This window comes from Chiroxiphia lanceolata, chromosome 15, assembly GCF_009829145.1.
Source record: "Chiroxiphia lanceolata isolate bChiLan1 chromosome 15, bChiLan1.pri, whole genome shotgun sequence".
NCBI classification, from domain to species: domain Eukaryota; kingdom Metazoa; phylum Chordata; class Aves; order Passeriformes; family Pipridae; genus Chiroxiphia; species Chiroxiphia lanceolata.
This window is the reverse complement of record NC_045651.1, coordinates 17,223,911-17,240,828: the sequence shown is the minus strand read 5'-3', so window position 1 is coordinate 17,240,828 and position 16,918 is coordinate 17,223,911. Positions and strand designations below refer to the sequence as shown.

Here is a 16,918-nt window from a genome sequence, read left to right as displayed (position 1 = left end):
TATTGGAGCTGCCAGGGCCCTCCAAGCGGTGAGCAAGACAAATCCATGGCAGAAAATAGGGAATCTCCTTTGCCTGCCTTCCGATGGAGGTTGATAAGAGGGGTTGGACACCCACACCCACACACAGGGAAGTGCCCACCGGCCTCCTGTCCAGGCTTTGTGCTGTGGCGCTCATGGAATGCTTTATGCAAAATTGGATAGATCTACAGAAAATCAAGCTTTCCTGTTCTAATCCCTGGTCGGGTATTCCATGCCCTGAGAGAAGGCTTGAAGCTGGTCACAGGAGAAAAAACCACCAAAGCAGATGCCTCAAGGATGAGAAAATCAAGAGGAAGGAGCCCAAAGGCTTATGGGGATGCCAAGAGAACAGGGGACATGCACAGCACACGGGAATGTAAATGAATATTGAGCATTTGCCATGTCACTGTGAGCTGTTTGCACGTGGTTCATTTTGATGGGTAAAGTCTGGAAGAGGACCACTTCTCCCAGGAGTGCTGGGAAAAGCATGTTAGATAGGAAACACTCAGGAATGGCTCATGGTAAGAGGGAAACAGCCAGTGTTGCCCAGTTTGTGGCTCTGCAGCCTCACATTGTTGCAATGCCATTGCCTCACCAGGCACATCCTCCTGTACTGCAGCTCTTGCCATCTGCAGCCACCCACAGCAACGGCTTACCCACGAAAAAATACAAAATATTACTGAAAAGCCACTGAAGTTGATCCCAGCTCATAGCTGTCCATTGTTCACACCTACTTGTTTACAGAAAGGTAATTCAGCTTACTGGATTCTGCAATGGAAGACAAGTGATGTTATCTTGTTTTATCCATGAGCTAAACACATGCATATGTGCAGTTGCCAGAGCTCAGTGAGCAGTAAGAACAGTGCCACGTCTGGAACGTAAATCTAGTAAGTATTTTTGTTTCATGTGGTACAAAATATGCGCCAAGGCATTGTCAGTCTGCCCCTGGACCACAAATTAAGATGAAACTGTTTTCACAATTAATATAAAGACAAAGTAAAAGGTGACATTTCAATATTTTATTCAAGTCAAGTTTGGGTTTTTTATCCATTTTTAGTAGTGTCAAGTACAGCATTTTGGGGTCTAGTTCCACACAAAATGGAAGACTCTCTAAAAATGTACCCATTTAGTTGCTAAAAAAAAGTGGTAATAAAACAAAACTTCCCATTTTAGATTTAAGTGATGCAACCGTGTGATTGCAGTCGCAAAGACTCTTCCCTGATTCTGTCTGTTTTTTACAAGCTTTCTGGTCAGTGCAAGGGGAAGGAACCACAACACAGGACAGGCAGCGTTGGCTGAGTCACATCAAACCTCCTCCGCGACGGGACTTGGACAAGGCAGACACCCTAAAGCATTCTGGAGACAGCTGGAGGGGTGTGGGGGGGGAGGTCACCAAATAAGACAAACCATTCATGGAATACAGAGCTAAAAAAAAAAAAAATAAAATCTTAAAATCCCTTTTCCAGACAAGTTTGCACATTCCCCCGTCAGTTGAAACCTCAAGTGTCGGAACGTTTTGCTCACGGAATTAACAGTACAACGGAGTGGTCTGCATGGAAATCCTCAGGGTTTACACCACTTTAACACATTCCTTGTGCCATCAGTATGTTAGCAGAGGTAATCAATGCCTTCCTCCTTCCTATCACGTGGCAGCTGACACATGTGATGAGCAGTTACATAAAGAAAAAGAGCCTGGAATTAGGATTTTTTTTACGCTTTTGTCTCCACTTCTTTAACAACATCATTTTTAAAGCTTAGCTGTCTTTAACCAGGACTAGCAGGACTGATACGTAGCAATACTCGCACCCCAGACAAAACATTGAAAGGAACACTATATTCTGAAGGTAGCTGTGCTGTATTTTCAGATTAGCAATTGTGGAATCACTCCTTATGCTTCGAATTCCAGTCCTAGACCAAGTTTGTGACCACCTGCGTTGACGTTCTTGCCATCTAACAAAGCTGACAATGTCAGTTTGATACCTGCAAAACAGAGAAAAGTGAGAGAAAAGTCAACTTAAAACTTGGACTGAGCTTTAGGTTCAGTGTCTGTGCTACTGCTTTAATTTATTGGGTAGCCAGGTTAATGGCATTTGGCAGCTGGCCTTGTAAGGGCTGGGCATTTTACAGCAACTTGCAGATAAGAAATCTTTCTGAGTTATGAAATTTATAATAAACCATGATGATGGATTCTGCTTTTTATCACTCCGGGTAATTAAAGCTCTGAGTCAATTCGCTGCTGCAGGTCTACTGATTAATCTAATTTGAGAGTCTAGTATTATGAAAAATTGGGACCTTGATACATATCCACCTTTCTAAACCACTTTAAAATCTAGGTATGAAAAAGCCCAAGCCCTGTCTGCTGTAATATCTCATGTCAATCTGCTCAGTATTCTGGCAGCAGATTTATTAGACTACATTAAAACCAATTTCACAGCAGTAAGATTGTCCTCTTCCTGGGCCAGGGGACCTTGAGAAAGTCACATTTTCAAGCAAAATAAACTCAGTAATAAGAAGCCTCTGAAAGTATTAAAAATGTGTTTACTTATCTGTGACACAACTATTTATATTTTGTGTCAACATAAAAGAGTATCTGACTGGGCAGTGGACCACGGTCTCTAATAATTCTGCTTCCAACAGGCATCCAAAATTAACAGAGCAGTCCCTAGAAAGGTTCATCCCTGGCTTGCCAAGCACAACAGCAATCTTACAAAACCCATCACATTTTGTCATCAAAAAAACTTCTGGTATTTCAAGACTAAAATATCACTTTATTGGTTCTGATTTTTTTTCTGCCTAGACCTACCTGGCTTTAAAGTCTGAGTGTATCCTAACCCGATGAGACTGGAGTTGTTCACTTTAGCCTTCAAGGGAAAAAAAAATACAGCATTATTTAGTAATAAGTAATAAATTCAGTAAATAATTTAGTAGCTTTCTTCAAAGTCCTTCACACTTGAAAATTAAGCAACAGCTATTAAGCAGGTAAAGGATTTCAAGTTTTAAATCCCTAAAAATCTAGAGATAATTTTGCCATAACTTAAGCCCTCAATCTCAAAGTATCTACAGTCACTGTAGAAAACACTGGGTTTTATCGACATAGCTTTCAATTTTTTCCAGACTGACACAAAAACATTCTCAAAATAGTGCCCAATAACAGGACCAAACATTCTGTGTGCCTTTAAGGAAAATCCAATCGCCGTGCTCTCAGGCTGCCAAAGCCAAGGCAAACAGATCCACGTGCCACCTCCACAGCACAGGACTGCATCCAGAGCGTGCTCTGCTGATGGATGCTTCACTTACTTCCAAAAGCTTCTAAATGTGCATGCACAGGACTCACAGAAAAAGAGGCATCTGGGTCAATCTGATACTTGGCGGCTATTCCGAAGCGAGTGTTGCTATTCCCGGCTGTCCAGGCCAGATTCACGGCTGTTTCCAGTTTGTCATTCACCTTCTGGTAAATGGAGCCGCCAAATTCCGTCCCATCGTTCCTGGAAGGAAAATGCCTGGCTGTGGTTTTGAACAGCAACGCAAAACAATCCGCTTTTATTTCTCCAGTAAGATCTCTATCTGCACAACATCCCCTCACACCTCATCAAGTATGACCCATAACAGCTAAGATAGAGACATTAGGCCAGATTGGTTATGAAGTTATTTTTAGATGCTTCAATTCAGTGAAGATTACTACATTTCAGCAACTTCTGAAACTGAAAAAAAAAAACAGAACAAACTATCAAAAATCAGACCAGTGATGACAGCTTCCAATTTTCCCTTCCCTGCAATGGGAGTCTTTGTAGTAAAGAGATTTATTTTTCCCTGCATGTGTCTGAAATAATTACTTTCCCTATGAATGTCTCCCTCGTGTCCTGAGAGGGAGTCACAGAGCCTGAGTCACCCCCAAACTGCCGTGTCAGCACTTTTACCAGACACAGAGGAACTGCATCAGAAGGGAAGATGCCAATTTAATATCCGACTCTGTTGGCTTTTGCAAATGAATTCCATTTGCAACATTCCTGATGGTACATCTGTGCTGTAGTCTCTGGACTAGAAATGGAAATGGAACTAATTTTGCTTTGCAGAGAGCACTGGCCCAGAGCTGAATGATGAGCAGCATAACTTCCAATTGCTACTGCCACCACTGTCATACAGGGAATAGAGTGTGGTAAATAAAAGGCAAAACGTCAGAGCATGCAGAGCATAAAAACAAGAGCCAAAGACTCCTAAAGGCCTTGCACTCCTTGTAAACCAGTGAGCATCTGAATTTCCATTTTCACTCGTTTTCTTAAGAGAGGACACAAACATATTGCAGAGAACGGGCTTTAAACCCCAGGAAGATCTCTGCAAATAAAGCAATTATGATTAAGTGTGAAATCATCTGGTTCCAACTATTACAGTGTACCAGACCTTTAGGGATAAAAACAGGGTAGATTTAGAATCTTTTCCCTTTTCCCCCTTTGGCCTGATGTTCCTTAGCTCATACCAGTCGCCCAAGCAGTAGTGATACACCTATTTAAAAGTTCAAGCAATAGCAGCAGCCTTTTAAGTTGTTAGAGCAATTCTTCCAGAAAAACACTACAATACTTACTTCAGATAAGACTGAAGCTCACATTAACTGCATGTGCTTGGCTCTCAAGAAAAGGAAGGATTAAAAAGGACTGAGGAGAGCTGGTTATACAGGCAGATTTTGTGCAAGGTTTCCACACAGCTCTGTCTTGACCTGCAACATTAGGGGGGGGCGGTCTGAGCTATGCTTAAAAGATGAGGAAAGTCATTTTAAAACTAGAAATTATCCAGCCCTACCTCCTTTAAGTTATTATTATTAATAATAATAAAGTCAAACCTCCTTTTAACACTGATAGTAACAACAGCACATTTCAGATGTAGATTAAAAAAAAACATTAGCCCCCTATGAAAATTAATATATTAAGGCACCCTTAAGGAAAGTAACTTGCTGAAGTCCCCAGCTGGTCTGTGTAATGCCAGGAACAAAAAACAATGCTTCGAGCCCCACCTCGTTAAATTATCAGCTCTGCCACAGCATCCCTGTGAAACACTGACCTGTGCAGATATAACTGAGCAGGGCAGTGAGGGGAGTCCCACACACAACTCTTTCTGCCATTATATAAAAGCTCCAACACATTTCAAAGTAGGAACACATCAAACACCCAACTAACCTGCTATTAACAATAAATGGGATTTCTACTCATATTACACATTTGTGGTTTGGTACAGTAACAGCAACCTGAGAAACAGACCCTCAGGAATTCAAGAAACAGTCAGATCCGAGCCCCTGCTGGTGTTATAAAGTGATTTTCTGCTGTTGCTCTAATTAACAGTAATAATAATCACAGCATTTTATAGCAAAAACCAATAATACAATGTTTTGAACTGCTACAGCATAACAGAGAGTCATTGTGCTTGAAGGAATAACTCCTAACTCCTGAGTGAAGGGGACCCCACAGATTGTTTTGATGAAAAGTTCTCTGCCCACATTTTTGTGCTTTGGCAACCCTTCAAACACCCCTTCTGGGCTGTGGGGGTTCGATTGTTCCGAAAGGCAGCAGGAGCTTCCTAAACCACATCTCTGCAAACCAGCAGGAGACAGAACAGAAGGCCTTTGAAGCAGCAGCTCCAGGAAGGCAGAACAGTTGTTCAGCCCCCAGATGGAAACAGCCTGGAATAGCTCTGCTACATGCAAAATATCCAATTACCCAAGGGCACGGAAAGGGGGGGCTGGGAGAATGGATTAGGGATTGCCTAATCTTAAAAACCTGTCTTCCCCAAAGTCATAGATTGCTTTTTTAAGAGGAACAGGAGAGAGAGAAATTAAGGTTTTCACGGAATTTGTTTCTGATTTCCCACTGTTGATACATTCAGAAAACACAAATGCCTGAGTAAATAGATTATTACCAAATAATACCAAAAAACCTTTTACACCATATCATTTCCAGTACTAAAACAAACCCAGTCCATGTCTCTTCCAGTAACTCCCTTTTGCTTGCTCTTGTTCATCCTCTGATTAACTCTTCCAGCTACAGATCAAGCCACTGTTTTGTTTGATGTTGACAGGTGCAAAAGGAAAGCATTGCTTTTATTTCAGCTTTCACAAAGAGTATCTTTATTATATTGTTTTTATTACTATATATCTTATTATATTGTTTTATTATTCTGCTAACAGATTCTAATAATCCTTATCTGTTAGACAGCCACACACTGGACTCCAGGGTGCTCTGTGAGTTCCAATTCCTTCCATCATGCACTTCCTCACCCACATAACTCAAAAGAAAAGTTAATACAGCTAAAAAAAAAATGCAGCTTGACATCCTTAATGAAGACCCAGTTTCAAATCCACCATCCTCTGGTTCTCCATTGCTGACCCTCTGTCCCTGTCACTGTCCTGGCAGTAGAATCCCTCCAAATTCCTTTTTAATGCCTGTCTGCCAGTACTTACACGTTAGTATGAAGCTGGAACTCATCAGTCTTATAGCCAACAGCAAAGTTGCTCTGGGTTACTCTCGACTTGGCTGTCTCAAAGGTCATTTGGTAGCCTGCCAGCCACCCCTCGTAGCCCAGCACGAGGGCTCCGCGTATCGAAGGACCCGCGATATCGAAATCCATGTCGCAGCCCAGGTTGATGTGCTCCCTTTTGTATCCTGACTTAATTTTAGCGCTCTTTTTCCTGAAGAGGAGACAAAGAATCTCTTATTTTTGGAAAGGCACGCTTGTAGGCAGCAATCCCATCAAATCACTTCCTTTAACTCGGTGTAATAGTTTCTGAGGACAAGGTGTACACCCCTGGAGAGCCACACGGCACGTCGCCTTCCTACCTTCCACCTTTGCAAAACCCTAATTCACTTACAGGGAATTATTTGCAACTGAGCAATAAAATGCAGCGTGGTGCCCCAGAAAGCACTCCTGGGCTCTGTTCTGAAAAGCAGCAGCACACAGCTGGGAGGTGACAAAAACAAATCCTCACCTCCAGCTGATCTGATGGGTTTGGAAGTTTGGCAGATGCAGGGATGGAAGGGAAACTGCAGCAGTTTACAGGTTTGCCACCCAAAGTTCATAGTAGTTGGCCTGTCCCAAACAAACAATTTTTAGGCAATCCTAGTGAATTGATAATTTTATTTACTGTGATAGACATCAAGGAATCACTACTTTGGCTGCGGTTTCCTCCTGTTTCAGTGGCTCTGACACCCCAATTTCTCCTTAGGGTGCTTTATGAAGTTTAATGGTTAAAGCCACCAGAAAGCTGCCAGGTTAATGCAGAAATAAACTTTCCTGAGTCACCTGTTTCTTTTTATACTATTGGCCAGAACAGTGCTTTCTCACGTGTCTTCAGGGTGATTTACATCAAGGGTGCAGACCCTCACAAGGCAAGAGAATTACATCTAATATATTCAGCTACTCTTATTTAAGATTTTTGGCTTCTCTTTTTACAAGTGTCTTCTGCCTTTGACCAAATTTTTACTGAAATCTTTCTGGAAAAATCAGACTAATTTGAAATTTCAAATCAAGCTTTCATGCCAGCTAGCAAAAGCAATCTCCAGACACTGTATCAGTGCTGTATCAGACCCACACAGAGACTGCTCTCTTTTTTATTATTATTTCAGGCTCAGGAATTTCTTGTGTTTTGCAGAATCAGAACTAGAGGGCAGGAGTGCCAAAAGCCCTCATCTGCAACTTCAGTACAAGTCAGTGGCACCTCTCCCACCAGTGTCAGCAGGGACAGAGGCAAGAACACAGAGCACTCCTAAAAGTGACTTTCCCTGTTAAAAGACTCATCACAGTCAGTAATGTGGGAAGGGGAGAAGAGGTCTCATATTCAGACATGAGGTATCCCTATCAACCTAAACCAGGTCACACCAGGACTCAATCTCACTCCATTTACTCAAATTTTAGTCCTCTAAGGCAATCCTAACTCAGATACTACAGTGTCTGTGAAGTGCCCAAGAAAGTTATAGAGCTGTAACATCATTCCCATAAACATTTTTTTTCCCTATTTCTTTAAGAATCCTACAGTTAAATAACTCTAAACAAACAAGATTATTCTGGTTAACAAAAATACCTCGTTAATCTAGAATTAGGAGTGGAGTGGAAGCAGGTGACAATGCAGGACACTAAATCTAAAGGACAGGGTGAACCCCCCCGGGACTGTAACCCCCCGTGGCCTGAAGTGCAGCTCTGGGAGGCTGATGTGCAGAGTATTTTGACTCACTGGCAGCACTGCTTGCACCAAGATAATCAGGGGAAAAAAATAAACCAACATGTAGCCCTACAGCTGCTGCTTAATCCCTGTGGCCCACATAAAACATGGCATCCAATCGCTGTGCCAGGAACACCCACCTACTGCCATGGCACACGGGGCCTGGTAAGAATTCCCAGGATAAATTCAGCCCGGGAGGAGAGCCCAGTTCTGTGCCACCCTATTAGAGCCCTGGCCAACTGGCTCCCAGAGCTTGTTAAGCTTTGCACCACAGCTGACTTGGTGGGTGCTTTTATTCAGGCAGCAGCTCATCCTCTGACACGGCCACAAACACACAACGGGAGCACAGACACAACCTTTTCCTCACTCCCCAATTCTGACTATAATTTTCAAGTTACTGCATGTAAAAGTTTGCTTGCTACAGCTAAGGATTAAAAGTTAATGCTAAGATTTAAGAGATGTGCAGCATTTCATTATACACAGGCTGATTATCAGCTGTCTCAGTATCTCAGGACAGAGAAATTAAAAATGCCTTTTTGTCACTTCAGCTCACTCACTGCTTACCCAGTGTTAGGAGAGAAGGTGGAGTCAAAGGTCAGCTTCAGGCCCCGTGCAAGCTGAACAGAAAAGAAATTCACTGGTTGGATTTCTAATTAGAGATTGGCAGAAGTGAATTTGCAAACTGCATTTTTGGAGCCAAAGCTTACCTGATCTTCCAGAGTGATCTCAGTGCCTAGTGTGTTGTCAGTGTTCCACTTCTCTGTGAACATCAATCCATATTCCACCCATTTGTATTTTGTTTCCAAACTACCACTAACTTTGCTTGTTTCTGAGTTTGCTGAACCTGAGCTTGTAAATTCCTAGAAGGAAAAAAACAAAAGACCACATATACAAAATACGTATTTGCCACTAATACACTCAGGTAAATACTTATACATCTAGAACATATTAGTCATTATAATTTGTTAAATATTAGTTCAGATAAATACAAAGTAACTTGCAAAGTTGTATGTGACAAATGGTAAAGGGAGAGGATAAGGGATGCATATTTATTTTAAAAAGAAATATACAGTAACCACAACACCGTTGCAGTGTTTAGGATTTCAGTCTGTTTCCAAACTCACCAGTCCATTTTCAGATCTCGTTTTCAAGTCAAGCTTTATTAACCCAAAACCTAGAAAGTGAGTAAAAAAATATGAATCATATATATGTTGATTTGAAAAGCATTTCTTATTTATTTCTTAAAAATCCCTTCTAAATCACCTGTGGACTACTGAAGAGTTAAACCAAGGGTACAGTTATCAAACCATGTGTTTTGATGAAGCAGCTTGTACTCACTTCAGATAGCACTTGACTCATAATCCTACTGACCTCAGCAATGTAAGTGGGACCAAATTAGGTAATAATGAATTTATTCATAGTGAGCAGCATTCTGTTCATAATGAAACTTCTGACAGCAGTGACCCTACTCATCGATACAAAGGAACAGCCAAAACACAACACACAATTTTCTCTCAAGACAGACAACAGTCCTATGGGGGACAGGAAGAATTTTGTCGAAAGGAAAGTAAGTTACCCTCCCTTTCCACACAGCAAAGGCAATGTGAAGCTGTGATGGAAAACTCTGTGGATTCTAATGGAAATTACTGGAATACTTCAATCAGGTAGACAGCAAAAGACCAAACTCATTTTGGCTTTATTTACCATATCCCTTGGTGAAAACATCTCTGGCGGCTTTGCCCAGATCGGCATAAACAGGTGGAACGGCCATTTCCTGGAAGGGAAAAGTGAAGAAATCAAAAAAAGGAAATTACAGTGTACAGAAACTTACTCAATCCGTTTGAGTAACGAGAAACTTTAGCCCATTTCAGCCACATTTATTTTGTATCCCCCACTTAGCACTTCAACACAGCCTGAGGAAAGCAGCTCCAGCAAACAGTGTGATTTCAGTTTGCCAGCAGCAGCAATGATTTGCCATTGAGGGTGGGAAACAGGCTGCAGAAGAAATATATACTGCAAGAAAAGGAACTGTCTATGCCTTCCCAAAGAGTTAACTGTTGTTCTCTTATCAGTGTAACTGCATGAATGAACAACTTCTGGGTTTTTTTTAAACCCTTTTCTTGGAAACGTTTCTCCTGTTTCTCGTAATGGACCTGTGCATTCTGATGGAAAGCAGTAGGGCCCCAGCTCATTAACTCAGAGAATGTAACAACCAGGAGTATCTCCCATCAGGAGCATCTCTCACCCCCTAATGCAGAACAGCAAATGGGGAACATTTATGGCAGCAAAATCAATAAATGGTCATTCTTCTCCTTCAGTTTTCTTTGACTTTCTTTAACAGCTGTCGCTGTTAATGGGTTAAGATGCCTCCTTAGACATTGACCTTTAAGTGTTTTTCTGTGCATCATCTGAGAAAAAATGAGAAAAACTGAGCCTGCAGGGAGGCCACACTGTGAAGTCGGGCTGGGAGGGCAACCACAACCCCATTTCAGCAGCCAAAGGCAGAGTGGAGCTCTCTGCCAAGGCCCAGCCCAGGGGTGGGGACATGGCAGGGGCAGCTTTCTGCACTGTGTTTGGTTTGTTAGGGATGCCCACAGTGCCATGGGGATCCACTTTCCCACCTTCAGCAGGCCCTGACATTCCTAGTTCACTGCTCCCCTGAAGGCGTCCCATTTTCTCAGCCAATGGGAAAACTGTTGCACAGTACACAGAGGAGAAAACAGGATCCTCAGAGAAACCAACCGACCAAATCTCCTTTTTCATCCAAGCACAGTAATTTCTACTCCCTCATTCAAGCACAGTCCTTTCTTCGAGGGAAACAAAAGTCAAGCAATCCGAAATGGTGTACACCTTCTGTCTCCACAGACAGGATTTCCTAATTTTAAAAAGCAAAAGAGATAAATCACACTTAGGCAGCTAATCCTCTCCACACCAGATGTTGCACTAAAATTCCATTTTCCCAAACTTTTTGGCTATGCAGAATAAGCAGTTTACTACATATGCGTGCTAATACTTAAAAAACTGCCTGACAGTTCTCACTTCAGATTATTCAATGTTAGCAGAAGACTAGTCCTTTAAACCCCAAACAAAGCCACTAGAACACAGAGGTGCTTTAACAGCCTCCCTGCCTGCAGACTGGGATGCAGTTCTTGGGAACATCACCCCAGGAAGATCAGAGAGGGACCTGGAGCAGCCACTCAGCACCTCAAGCACTCCAGGCAACAAGCTGTTGCCTGTTAAAGCAGGATATTGCTATTGCATAAAGGAGGAATCCCTATCCTGGAGGGAACAAAACAGATCTGATGGCTAAATAAAAGCAGTCTTCTCAGAAAATAAATAAAATTGGATACAAGGGCAAATACTATGATGTAGCTTCAGCTGCACAGACTACTTGGGTGCATGGCACCTCCTTCCAGTTATAGTTCAGTAGTAACGTGCAGCCCCAAATACATAAGCAGCTAAAGAGTTAAAACAAATTTTTTTTAGAAGGTAATTTAAAAAAAATATTATTCCTAAGCAGTTTTAGCTGCTTATATTGGACCTAAACTTTGGGCTTTTTGTGAAAACATGAAATTGAATGTCTATACACAAAACTAGCCTTCAAAAAGAGGGGGGAGGGAGGGGGAGGGAAAAAAACCCCACAGGCGCCAAAAAACCCGAAGTAAGTAGTACCAGATTTTGGTGAGCAATTCCTCTGCTCCTCATACAAGTCTCTAGAAGCAGATACAATGCCCTGCTTGGAGATCACAGCCCCAAGTCAGGCAGCACTCAGGAGAGGGTTGGCAGGAGTCACTAAGGGCTGTACGTCTGCAGGAAATGCTCCTGCCCTGCCAGAGCAGCCCAGCCCCGTGAGAACCCCCTGATGGTAGTGCCATTTAGCATCATGAAAAATTAAAAATGTTACAAATCCCTCCACTTGAAAAGTCAAATAAGCATTGCTTCAAAAGATAATGGACTGCTCTGCCAGCTGCACCTTGGAATCTCCCAGATCCAATTTCATCAACAGTCCCTCGGAGTCGTTTAGTAAAATCAGAATATTTTCTTGCTAAATGAAGGCTGTGTGGTTGGATCTTCTCAGGTATGTTTTTCCCATATCCAAGCCAGTGAAGCCAAGCTTTGTTCCCTGATGCCTGTGTGTCCCTCCTGGACGTGGCCAGGCTGGCTGGGGGGATGAGCTGTGCCAGGCTGCTCCACTGCTGCAGTCTGGGCCCAGAACAGTGGGAGACATGGAGAGCTCCACTTAGACAATTACTATAATTAGGGGACAATGCTGAAAGCCAAATCCCTGCCGCTTGTAAGGCAAACCATGGAACACACGCAGAGCAAGGTGTTTAAAGCTGCCGAGTGTGGGGCACACTCCGAGCTCTGTACCTGGTGCTTAACCTTGCTGCCGTCAGCGAGAACAAAACAAAAATAATGACTCCCCTTTGCAGTGGCTAATCAGAAGCCTCTTGTTTAACAGATGGAAAACAAAACTGATTACATCCTGTGCGAGTGCAGGTTGTAAGACAAGCATGCTTAGCAGGGATTCAGACTCTTAAAGGATCAAGGAATGGCCGTGGCCGAGTGCCCTTGCTTTTCACCAGTGCGATCCCTGCACATTAACTCAGATTAGGTTGGGACTGAAATGAATTCATTGCTTTTATCCTTGTCCAACTGTGCAAATAGCTCAGCGTGACGAGGTACCTCGACTCCCCCGCAGAGCAGACCAAGTACACGATCTGTGACATGCTCTAAGTAGGAAAATATTTTGATTTTTTTGAGTAAGAAACACCACAGCGCAAGTGATGAGTGAAGAAAACCCGAAGTGAGGAGTCAGCTTCAAGTGCTGCTGTAAGCACACCTCCAGATTTATAACAGCCACAGGGAGAAAACCAGGAGCTCCCCTTGGAGCTGCAGGACCCAAGAGCCAGGCCCAGGGAAGATTTCATTACAGCAGGCCAAATTTGAATATTTTCCAGTGTCACAGATGGCAAAGTTTTCACTCTGTGATGCAGTTCTGGGCAATTAAATCAAATTCAGTCCAACAAGCAGCAAACCCCCAGGGTGCCCTTGGCAAACGTAAGGACTGGCTGCAACCAAAGGAAAACTCAGCTCTGCTTGGTAACTGTTGCACATGCCCAAGTTAAAGTTTCCCTGCACAGACTTATCAGCTTTGTGATATTTACATGGGGGAAGGAGCAATCTAAAAATTCAGGATAAGAATAAAATTCATTATAAGAATAAAATTCCCACAAGGACAATGGAAGTCTGTCAGATTCGAGGCTAAGAAAATAAAAAGGTTGCATCTAACCCTACTGCAGCCACATTTTTTCCCAGTAAGTTTGAACTCATGTTCCATTTCTCGATGGTAACAGTAGTTCTGAACAGTCCATCTCCCTGTCTCCATGAGCAATATCCCTGGAAAGATGTGAACTGCAGAGAAGACACGTAACAGCTGCTGGGGACAGCTGGGAGGGACTGACAGCATTGGGTTAGAGACCAGGTACAGTCTGTCTGCAGGGGGAAAAATGCTCATGAGGGTCTCTTACCTCAAGATTAAAAATAAAGAATATTAGTCAGTTATGTCCTTCGTTAAAGGAAAAATTTGTCCTTGGAATGAAGCAACTTCTAAGCGCCTTCCTGGCCCTGCAGCCTGTGCAGTGTCATTTCCCAACCTGTTGTATCAACAGACCATGAAGGACGGTGCTTTCTGCTCTCAGACAGAACAGGGCCCAGCTCTCCCCACATCCCACAGCAGGCTGGAGTCACCAGCTCCACATGGCACCGGTGTCCCTGTCCCACCATCCGACATCCCAGTCTGCCGGGAGAGCTCGGCACGGGCTCCACAGTTTGGGTTTTATCATCCAGATCCCAAAATCCCTTCAAGTCATACCCACAGTCTGCTCCAGATCAGGTTCAGCAGCCTCACAGGGCAGAGATTTAAGCACACACTCACCCATAAATGCATGCACAGTCATGCTGAGGTCAAACATCAAGTTGGGCACATTCACGAGGCTTTTGAGAAGCACGTGGTTTGTAAATACTCTGCGTGATGAGACTCAATACTGAACAACACTTTTTGCCCCAACTTGCTACTGTGCCAACATCATATAATCCATGCACCATTATGACTCAAAATTTAAGGCTTGGGAGCCCACAATTTCTTTTATGCCAGCATTATAAAGCCCTGCAGCCTCCCTGTGACACTCACAGGATCCCAGCCTTCCTGCTGCAGCTTCGCTTTGGAACTTCATGCACGAAGGAGCAGATTTAAAGCTTGGTTTATGCTCCATGTCTGTAGCCCAATAAACACAGGAGCATAAAGGAGATAAAACCCTTAAAAGCAAATGTAAATATTATTATTTAGGCTATACTAATTATGGAATTACAGAAAGAGACAGCCTGCTCTTAATTGTCTGGGTGTAAATTAAGAATTGCAATGGTATACGGCAACCCCTTATTAAACTGTTACATATAAGTATCAATTAAATGAAGCTGGGGGATGTTGCAGCCTGTTGTAGCTACTGTAGCTACTGAACTGCAAGGGAAGAACACAGGACCACACATCCTACATGTTAAATTAATTCATGTTAACTGTTTCTGTGAAATGCCTGCAGAGGAGGAGAGGAGCAGTGCTGCTGTCCCAGCCCTGTCCCACCCCCTGCGTTCAGGAAGGGACATGTCCCTCACTCACAGCCCTGCTGCAGAAACACCCAGTGCCAGATCAATGGGGGTGACTAATTAAAATGGAATTTTTGTCTTCCAGCACAATGTAACAGCTCACACAGAAGAGGAGCACCCGCCACACCACTGGTTGGGTTTTTCCCATCCTGCAGCACATGCCAAGCTCAGGAGCACCTGAGCTGTGTGTCCTGCCTGCATCCCAACACTGCCACGGCTGGGGACATCCTCCTGCTGCTACAGCAACCACCAGTGATGTCCCCCACACCTTCACACCCCCAAACTCACCCCAAAATGTGGGCAGGAAGAAGAGGTGCAGGCTGTGGATCAACACAAACCTTTGATGGAGCGTGCTGGGGGAAGGATTATTCCAGAATGTCATTTTAATAGTGCAAAAGCCCATTTTGGAAGGAATTTCAACAAAATTTCATAGGTGAAATGCCGTGAGACAGGTGATTATTCAACCATCCGCTGCATCCAACAAAACAAACTGCAACACACCTCTGATCCTCACTAAACCATCTGACAAACAAGCTGGGATCTGTTTCTGCTGGAATCGCTATAAATATTCCCCAGAGACACAACCCTGCCTCCTTGGCCACCAAGATGAGTCAGCCCCGCTTCATTTTCAGGAAATTTTTTTACTTTTTTTTTTTTTTTTAAATTTTTTGCAAATACCCGAAGCCTGAACGAGCCTTTTTTTTCCCCCCCCTCCAGCAAGAGTTGTTCCCAGCCGAGGGCTGTGACGAGGCAGAATGGAAGGCAGCCGCTGCTGCGGCCCCTCCGTGCGGGAGGGGACAACCGAACCCTCGGGATCCTTAAACTGGCGTTATACACCCCCCCCCCTCAGGCTGAAGAGCTACAGCCCGGGAAGGAGCGGAATAAAACGGATGGAAAAAAAAAAAAAAAAAAAAAAAAAAAAAAAGAAAAAAATCAGTCTGAATGCTCTCGGCGGACCCCGCAGGAGGAGGTGGGAGGGATGTCAGATGCGGCCACCGGCGACCTTTGCTCGCCGGGGAACGAGAAGAACCATCCCCGCCTCAGGGAGCGCCGGGCAGGACCCGCACCCTGCGCCCCGCGCCCGCTCCGTCCCGCCCGGCCCCGCGGGGCATCCCCGCACCGCCAGGCCCGGCCTTATGTAAGGGACAACCCTCACCGACCCGGAGCTTCGACCCGCTCCGGCTCCCGCACACACGAGCCGGGACATGGCGCCTCTCTCCGCCCGTACACCCCCCTCACGGGGAGCGGCCGGGACACCCCCCCTCCCCTCAGCCCGGGCCGGCCCTACCTGCCCCCGCCGCGGCCCCGCCGCGCTCCCCGCTCCGCCTCGGCCTCCTCCGGCCCCGCTGCCCCTGCCCGGCGCCTCCCCGGGCTCTGCGGCGGCCGCGGCTGCTGCGTGACGGCGGGCGGGACCCGCGGGGCGGAGCGGCAAGAGCCGGGCGGGGCGGCAGCGACGGGGAGCCGGGCACGGGCACGACCGGGTCCCCGGCCGTGCCCGTGCCCGGCTCCCCGTCGCTGCCGCCCCGCCCGGCGGGGACACCGCATTCTTTCTAATATCCAACCTAAACCTCCCCTGGCACAGCTTGAGACCGAGCCCTCTTGTCTTGCTGATGGTTGCCTGGGAAAAGAGACCAACCCCGCCCGGCTCCCCCCTCCTGTCAGGGAGTTGTAGAGAGTGAGGAGGTCTCCCCTGAGCCTCCTCTTCTCCAGGCTGAACAGCCCCAGCTCCCTCAGCCTCTCCTCACAGCACCTGTTCTCCAGTCCCTTCCCCAGCCTCATTGCTCCCCTCTGGACCTGCTCCAGCCCCTCAATGTCCTTCCTGAGCTGAGGGCCCAGAACTGGACACAGCACTCCAGGGGTGGCCTCACCAGCGCTGAGTCCAGGGCAAGAATCACTTCCCTGGACCTGTTGGCCACACTGTTCCTGAGCCAGGCCAGGATCCATTGGCCCTCTTGGCCACCTGGGCACACTCTGGCTCATGTTCAGCTTCCTGTCAACCCACACTCCCAGCTCCCATCCTGCCTGACTGCTCTCCAG

General features: G+C 45.1%; 1 protein-coding gene across 1 annotated transcript; it reads right to left on the bottom strand.

Annotated features, from left to right (window-relative positions):
- Positions 1–1,015: 1,015 nt before the first annotated feature.
- Positions 1,016–16,238, bottom strand: VDAC1 (voltage dependent anion channel 1). The gene is made up of 9 exons (XM_032702762.1): positions 16,170–16,238; positions 9,923–9,992; positions 9,343–9,392; positions 8,926–9,078; positions 8,783–8,835; positions 6,464–6,691; positions 3,353–3,503; positions 2,822–2,879; positions 1,016–1,998 (listed from the first exon to the last, which is right to left on the bottom strand). Exons 2-9 carry the CDS (start codon positions 9,987–9,989, stop codon positions 1,907–1,909), a joined length of 852 nt encoding a protein of 283 aa, XP_032558653.1. The 5' UTR covers positions 9,990–9,992; positions 16,170–16,238; the 3' UTR covers positions 1,016–1,906.
- Positions 16,239–16,918: the final 680 nt, after the last annotated feature.

Coding starts and splice junctions, on each gene's coding strand:
- VDAC1 (XM_032702762.1), bottom strand. CDS start 9,989: ATGGCCGTTCCACCTGTTTATGCCGATCTGGGCAAAGCCGCCAGAGAT. Junction 9,393..9,922: donor TGTTTTCACCAAGGGATATG/GTAAATAAAGCC, acceptor CTCACTTTCTAG/GTTTTGGGTTAATAAAGCTT. Junction 2,880..3,352: donor ACCCAGATGCCTCTTTTTCT/GTGAGTCCTGTG, acceptor TTTCCCTTGAAG/GCTAAAGTGAACAACTCCAG.